Source organism: Littorina saxatilis, linkage group LG17 (genome assembly GCF_037325665.1).
Source record: "Littorina saxatilis isolate snail1 linkage group LG17, US_GU_Lsax_2.0, whole genome shotgun sequence".
Classification (NCBI taxonomy): Eukaryota; Metazoa; Mollusca; class Gastropoda; order Littorinimorpha; family Littorinidae; genus Littorina; species Littorina saxatilis.
Window position 1 is genome coordinate 53,948,140 of NC_090261.1, and position 8,211 is coordinate 53,956,350.

General features: G+C 42.5%; 1 protein-coding gene across 1 annotated transcript; it reads right to left on the reverse strand.

The window, feature by feature from the left end:
• Positions 1–394: 394 nt before the first annotated feature.
• On the reverse strand, positions 395–6,228 carry LOC138953964 (uncharacterized). The gene is made up of 4 exons (XM_070325981.1): positions 4,782–6,228; positions 2,182–2,949; positions 1,565–1,645; positions 395–1,408 (listed from the first exon to the last, which is right to left on the reverse strand). Exons 1-4 carry the CDS (start codon positions 5,551–5,553, stop codon positions 564–566), a joined length of 2,466 nt encoding a protein of 821 aa, XP_070182082.1. The 5' UTR covers positions 5,554–6,228; the 3' UTR covers positions 395–563.
• Between the last annotated feature and the right edge of the window lie 1,983 nt (positions 6,229–8,211).

Consider the following 8,211-nt stretch of genomic DNA (forward strand, 5'->3'; position numbering starts at 1 on the left):
CTTGGGTCGCTTGAGGGCAAGATTTGGACAGTGTGTGTGTGTGTGTGTGTGTGTGTGTGTGTGTGTGTGTGTGTGTGTGTGTTTATTTGTGTGTGTGTGTGTGTGTGTGTGTGTGTGGGTGTGTGTGTGTGTGTGTGTGTGTATATATATATGTCACAGTAGAAACTAGAATTCAGTAGGATCCGGAATCCTACTAGTAGAGACTGGAATCTCAGTTTCTACTAGTAGATACTGGAATTCCAGTCTCAACTGGACTTTTTCAAGTTCAAACTGGAATTCCAGTATCTACTAGTAGATACCGGAATTCCACTTACAACTGGATTTTTTCCAGTTGAAAGTGGAATTCCGATATCTACTAGTAGAAACTGGAATTCCAGTTTCAACTAACAGCCAGTTCATGTTGGAATTCAGTTCAAATTGGAATTTCGCGATGGAGATGAATGTAGTTTCTTTTTTGTTTAAAATGAACAGTTGACTACTTTATTGAAAGCAAATCCATTGTTTAAAAAGACCCAACACCACAAACTGCATAGTCAAATCAATGAAAATCACATCAGACAACTTCAGGACATGTTCTTGCATTTCTTGCTGTGCGGGTGGCATTTGGTGCCACATGCAAGTTTGGCATCTTTGCACGGACACCTCTTTGTCATGCACGCGCCTGTGCACGTACAGACGGACCTGGCGACAGCTCCACGGTTTTGCCAACCAGTTGATGACCTGGAGGCTTGAATGAGGGACACTTCCTTAAGAGTCTGTGGGTTTACCACATTGAGATGTGGGAGGACCACACTGCTCATGTCCACAAGCTCCACCCCCCGAAACCAGTTTTTAACAATTCCAGTCGGGCAATACACCCGATAGACAGAATCACCGCCCCTCATCTTTGATTCCAGAATCTTGCAGGTCAAGAGCCGCACGTCAGTGTTGGTCCTGTCGGCACTGTGGATTTTCACTCCGACAGTGTGCCCGTTTTGGAATGATTGGGTCACGTCTTTTACCTTCTTTTGGTACCTCGTGTCTTGACGTCTGGCAGCCTTCAAATAGTTATTTCTGGCAACAAGTCGCTTCTCCTTGTGAGCCGTGTTCCCTTCTTCATTTTGCACTGTTGCAGTGCGTTTCCACAACACAAACTGTCCTACTTCTAATGGTTCATTCATAGGGTTGGCAATTGTAGGCACATGTGTAGGAACGAACACTTCGTCAACAGAAAACACAGCATGAGTGGTTTTAGTCACTTTCACACCATGCACAACGTCAAGATTTGTGTGCTCTGTGCCAGAACAAACGATGACGTTGTCGCTCAAAAGAAGATACTCCTTTCCTCGCTTGTGGCTGGTACAGGTAGTAGATGATGTACTTGGTGAATCCACGTTTTCTACAATGCCGAGAGAAGAACCACCAGCACCTGTGAAACAAACAAATTAAAATCGTCTACGCTGGTGTGAAAACCAAGAAAGGTGGTGTAAGGGTTAACCTGTTAACATCTTCAAACTAGTCTTTATAAATTGATAGAAAATATGGCACATTGAAAGTGTGTTGAGGGAAGTGTGAAGAAACTTACCAGTGGCATGCTGCTCAGGAGTGCTGAGAGAAGGTCCGAGAGGATCCTGAAAGTTGACTGCTTCTGAAGAACGGTCAGCACCTGTGAAACAAATAAAATGCAGTTGTATTTGCAACAGACATTTGCAGTCATTCTTCTTCTTCTCTGTTGGGAAATGTGACATGATAATGTGGCATGTATGTGTACACATTAATCACTGTGTACTAGTGTTTCGACGTTGAAGTGATACAGGAAGAAATTCTGAATAATTCATTGCAAAAACATACACTTGACCCATTTTGACAGGAAAGTTTTTTTTGAAAGTTGACTGCTTCTGAAGAACGGTCAGCACCTGTGAAACAAATGAACTGTAGTTGTATTTGCATCAAATCTGCCATTAATCCCCAGAGTCATTAACCCTTGCCAGTGCACCTCCCGTCTCCTGCATTGTCTATCATTATCAAAATTGTGTTCATCATTAGTTTGTTATGGCTGCAAAAGGGTTAATGTAATGGAATGTTACTCCTATTAATACGACTAATACAGTAATGGGCGTCAACTAGTCCAATGGTTGCATGGCCAATATCTCTAAAACACAAGATTTTTAAAACCAATTCAGATAGAAGCATACCACATACCAGCAGTTGAAGGTCCGGGAGTTGGCAAAGAATTGTTGACTGGCTGCAGAACTGTATCAAAGACCACTTCACTCCACACAGTGATTCTCTCGTCGTCCTCGCAGCTGATGTCACTCTGGCTCCCTGACTGCACAACTGCACTTCTCTGACTCACGGCTGTGTCTTCTTGACTCAGAACTACACGCCCCACATTGTCCAGCCACACTGACTGCACGACTGCACCATCATGATTCAATGACTCAACGACTGCACCTTCCTGACTCAATGACTCGACGACTGCACCTTCCTGACTCAATGACTCGACGACTGCACCTTCCTGACTCAATGACTCAACGACTGCATCTTCCTCACTCACTGACTGCACGACTGCACCTTCCTGACTCAATGACTCGACGACTGCACCTTCCTGACTCAATGACTCGACGACTGCACCTTCCTGACTCAATGACTCAATGACTGCATCTTCCTCACTCACTGACTGCACGACTGCACCTTCCTGCCTCATTGTGGGAAGCATAACAAGCAGATCATTTGGCAAATCTTCTTCACGCACAATACCCTGAGCTGCAAATTCCTCCCAAACAGCTTGGTCCGAACGTGGTTTCTGACCAAATACAAGTTCATACGGTGTTGTCCCAGTTGCACTTGAAACTGATGTGTTGATTGAGTGAACCACAGACTTTAATCCCCTGCTCCATTGTGGGCCATTGGTATCCATCCATTTGCCTAGTTTCAATTGTAGGTCTCCGTTCCCCCTCTCAATGCACCCTGCACACAGTGAAGCAATCCCAGTTGGATACTGTCACCTTAAATAGAGGCCTTTTCAAGCCTAGGCCACTGCACTATGTCTGTAGCCCATATTTCAGGTTGTAAAGCTGATTTATAAAGCTGCTAGAGCAGTTTTAATTTGAGAAGTCGAGTGTATCATTCATCGAAAGGTTCATGGTACTGTCACAGTACCATTAAAGGGGTATGAAAGACCTAAACCGGAAGTAGAATTCCTTGAACGGCAGCTGATACATTACTCTATGAACTCTCATTATCCAGAAAATTAAGCCTGAAAGCCTGGTATTCGCTGAGAAACATCGGAAAACGCAAAATCAAAATAAACAATCCTTATCCGGAAGTGGTAAAAAAACAACGTTTTATTATCAAAAGGGAAGTGTGGCTTCGCGTCGGACATTGAGTTGGAATCTTCCAGGCTTCTCCCATCACATGGGATGATAAGATTCAGCCTTTAGGACCACTTCCGGATAATAATTGTTTAATTTGATTTTGAGTTTTCCGATGTTTCTGAAGTAATACTGGACTTACAGGCTTGAAACTTTGGATAATGAGAGTTGATAAGGTAATGTATCAGCTGCCGTTCAAAGATTTCTACTTCCGGTTTAGGTCTTTCATACCCCTTTAAGTGCCATGACCATTTCGACCATTTGGTATCAATTGAACCGTTATGGTGTGTAGTTTTTGAAAAGTGATGTAGTTGCAGCACTTTAGTACAACATGCCAAATGAACCCCTTGTTGCCCCAAAACGTCAAAATTTTGAAAAGTTCACTCATTCCCCTAATTTTTAAAAATGGCACTGTGTATTTCACTTTAAATGCAGTTAGACAGGCTTAGGAGATCAAACAGACCCAAATCGGTAACGTTGGATAACATATCGTTAATTTTGAAGAAAAAATAAGTTGGAAAAATGAAAAATGGCATTTTTTCCATATTTCACAGACAAGAGGTTAATTTGGACTTTTATGTAAAATTGAGGCACACCAAAATCACTTTTCAAATTTTACACCCCCAGACGGTTAAAATAACATCTATTTATCCATGTTAATCCATAGTTTGACTGATGTGATGAGAACGTTTTACCAAATATTGCTCAAATTCCATAATTTTTTTTAATACTTTTGATATATTCCCAGTCTTAATAACGCAATCCCTTCTCAAAATGCCTTAAAATACATCTGTAAAGGTCAAGGAAGTCAAACAGATTCATAATATGTTTTTAAATTAAAATTCAAAGTGCCGTTTTCCAAAACTAGGGGAATGAGTGAAAACTTCAAAGTTTCCTGGTTTTGGTAACAAGGGGTTAATCTAGCATGTTGTACTAAAGTGCTGCAACTGCGACATTAGTTTTCAAAACCTGGACATCATAGCGGTTCAGTTCATACCCATTTTAGCTTGTTATACCGCCAGTAAAAAAAAAAATCACAATCACAATCACCACTATGGAAATTTTAGATTAGACCTATTGCGTTAAATTTCGGTTTCATATTCCATGTTACCACAGGTAGGTCTGCCTCATTAACCCTTTCACTGCCGGGGTGTTTCAATTCAATGTCAGTAAAATGTGAAAAATGATCCGATTACGAAAAAAGCTGAATGTTTATCTTTTGACAGATGCAACAGACAAAACATGTTACCACCGGTAGGTCTGCCTCATTAACCCTTTCACTGCCGGGGTGTTTCAATGCATGGTCACTCTTCGACAAGAATGTTTTCTCTAACTGGCTAGAGTGCAGGACGGGTATACCCGTCTTGTAGGCACTGTAAGGGTTAATTTTCATTTCTGAAAAAAATACAAATAAAAACGAACACTTACCCTGACTTTCAGGATGTCTTGGGCGTCCATGGATGATCACTGTTCCAGGCCACAGATCACACACTTCACGTATCACGTTCGCCGTGAATTCTCTGCCATTGTCACTCTGCAGGAGGCGTGGTGGTCCAAAGGTGCAGAATTGGTCGAACAGATGACCTGCTACCTCTGCTGCAGTCTTGGATTCCAAGGGATAGGCCCAAGAAAACTTCGAAAAACAGTCCCTTGCATGCAGGATCCATTTAAAGTCCCTGTCAGGCCTGCTGCGGAAGTCAATGAGGTCGATTTGGACTCTGAGTAGAAAAGACAGATTGATCATTGCCTTTCCAGATGGAAGTGATTTCACCACCTGGCGCTGCCTGCAGCTGGGACAGGTCTTCAGGAACACACTGACTGCTGAGTGGTGGACTCCTGCGTAGTTTGCTTTGATTTCCGCCCACGTTTTATCCCTTCCCCCATGGCCAACATGAACGTGACATCGCGCAATTGTCGCAAACAATTCCTCTCTGGTCACAACCGGGCAGTTGGTTTTCTGGCAACATAGCATTGTCCTTGCCCCCACAACTTGTAATTTATAATGCTTTGCACACCTGTACTTGAATTTGGCACCTTCTGGACATTGCTGGCCCTTGTTCAGTTGCAGAGCTTTCACTATTTTTGTGTACTTCTCTTGGGCAATGCAGAAACATTCTCGTTTGCTGTCATCAAGACTCCGTATGTGTGCTTCTAAAAGAGAATAAAACAGAGTTTTCTGATCCTCTGACTCGGACTCCATCTTCAATCTTGACTGCTGTCTGTCACTGACACTTCACTCTGATCAACTGATCAAGACTCACTGTGAATAGAAGGGCCTCGGTTGTTCCATATTACTCTGGCTGGAGAACATTGGTCACTTTATTTGCAACAACAACTCAGATTCACGTGAAGAAGTCATTGTCACATCTAAGCTTTGTTTTCAAGTTGAACCCTCTCTGTGGATATGATCCCAGTTTCTTTTTCAGTTTTCAAATAATTCCAATTTCCATATTACTCTGGCTGGAGAACATTGGTCACTTTATTTGCAACAACAACTCAGATTCACGTGAAGAAGTCATTGTCACATCTAAGCTTTGTTTTCAAGTTGAACCCTCTCTGTGGATATGATCCCAGTTTCTTTTTCAGTTTTCAAATAATTCCAATTTAAACTGAATTCCAACATGAACTGGCTGTTAGTTGAAACTGGAATTCCAGTTTCTACTAGTAGATATCGGAATTCCACTTTCAACTGGAAAAAATCCAGTTGTAAGTGGAATTCCGGTATCTACTAGTAGATACTGGAATTCCAGTTTGAACTTGAAAAAGTCCAGTTGAGACTGGAATTCCAGTATCTACTAGTAGAAACTGAGATTCCAGTCTCTACTAGTAGGATTCCGGATCCTACTGAATTCTAGTTTCCCCTGTGACATATATATGAGGAGTTGAGTGTGTCTGTGTGTGTGTGTGTGTATGTGTGTGTGGCGTGTGTGTGCATGTTTATGTGTGTTTGTGTGTGTGTGTGTTTGTGTCTGGCGTGTGTGTGTGTGTGTGTGTGTGTGTGTGCGTGTGTGGTGTGTGTGTGTGTGTCTGTGTGTGTGTGGGTGTGTGTGTGTGTTTTGTGTGTGTGTGTGTGTGTGTGTGTGTGTGTTGTGTATGTGTGTGTGTGTGTTTTGTGTGTGTGTGTGTGTGTTGTGTATGTGTGTATGTGTGTGTGTGTGTGTGTGTGTGTTGTGTCTGTGTGTGTGTGGGTGTGTGTGTGTGTTTTGTGTGTGTGCGTGTGTGTGTGTGTTGTGTATGTGTGTGTGTGTGTGTGTGGAACCCTCCTTTTAGGACTCCTGAATATAAGATTTCTCCCCTTTGGAGATCATGCTTGTTTTACTTTTTTTGTTCATAATGTCTGCAAATTTACTTCAAGTTAAACACTCTATTTTTTCGAGTTGCACAAATTGTTGCTGGTCTTAAAAGAGGGGTGGGTGATGGCGGGGGTGGTGGGGGGTGGGGGTTGGTGTGTGTGTGTGTGTGTGTGTGTGTGTGTGTGTGTGGGGGTGATGGTGGGGTTCAATGCAATGGTAAGCTAAGCCAAGCTGTCCCCGAGTTGACCACAGCATGTACAGTTGAACCTGTCTAAAAAAAAAAACACCCAAGGGACTGAGAAAACGTTGTCTCTTTAGACAGGTGGTCTCTTTAGACAGTTGATTTTTATAGTAGTAAAAACCGTCGGGGATCCTTTGGAGTGGTCTTAAATGGGCAGGTGGTCTTCATGAACAGGTGGTCTTCATGAACAGGTGGTCTTCGTGAACAGGTGGTCTTCATGAACAGGTGGTCTCCAGGGCAGGTTCGACTGTACCGTGAACTGTTCAAATGATGACACTATAGTTTTACGCAATCTGATTCAGCCTTCTCTTTTCTTCTTCCTGTTTCTCTTCTCTCGAGTACGTGCGTGTGGTACACGGCTGACCTTGGGTGTTCGTCAGCAGTCTTTTTAACAGGTATACAGGCACCATAGCAAGAGAGGGATATCCTTCCCTATATCTGAATAATATCGTTTACAAGGTTATGATTTGCTCCACAAGATAGAGTGAGTAAATGATCGGTGCTGAATGTTCACCAGCTTTGAAGTCCAAAAAATAATCTACTCAGGCCCGTCAACCACTCATTCTGTGCTTCGGGTAATATCTTCTTGGTGTCGAGGTCGTCCCTTCACTCTGTTCAACATCATCATCATCATCATCATCATCATCATCATCATCATCATCATCATCATCATCATCATCATCATCATCATCATCATCATCACGTGCTGAAGTTTTCTGACCTTTTGTTGGTAAACTTTTTAACTTTTTAATTTTTAATTTTTCAATTTTATCATTGTGTGTCTGTGCGTCCCAAGGACAGATTGTAAGAAAAGGCGTAGCCTTAAATCTTAATCCTTGTTAAATAAAGTTCAATTCAATTCAATTCAATTCTCTCTCTCTCTCTGCGTGTTCCTTGATGCGGCGTGCAGACATAACGAGCCTCATTTGAAGAAAACTTGCAAGTTCGCTCGGGTTAAACGTGTAAGTCCACAGGTATTACACATTTCCTTTCTGTTTCTTTTCAATCTGTTGCAAGCCCTAACTGTGCGTTTCTTGTAAACAGTTTGCGTACACACGCGGGTTCTTTTATTTCCTATGAATGTGCAGCGTGGGAGACTGTGTCAATTAAAGGTTTGATCAAGTCGTGATGTTAATTTAGTCTTTTCATTCCCCGTGAGCACTTCATTTCTCTCTCTTTGTGTGTGACTTATTCAAATGAGCGTGAGAACCCGTCGGTGAGCGTCTGCGGTGGACGCAGTGGGTGGATTCGCTTCACGTGATCTCCACAGGAAATCTCGCGGTAACATTAGGAAGGAGACTTTTTATGAGTGTTGAGATTTGTG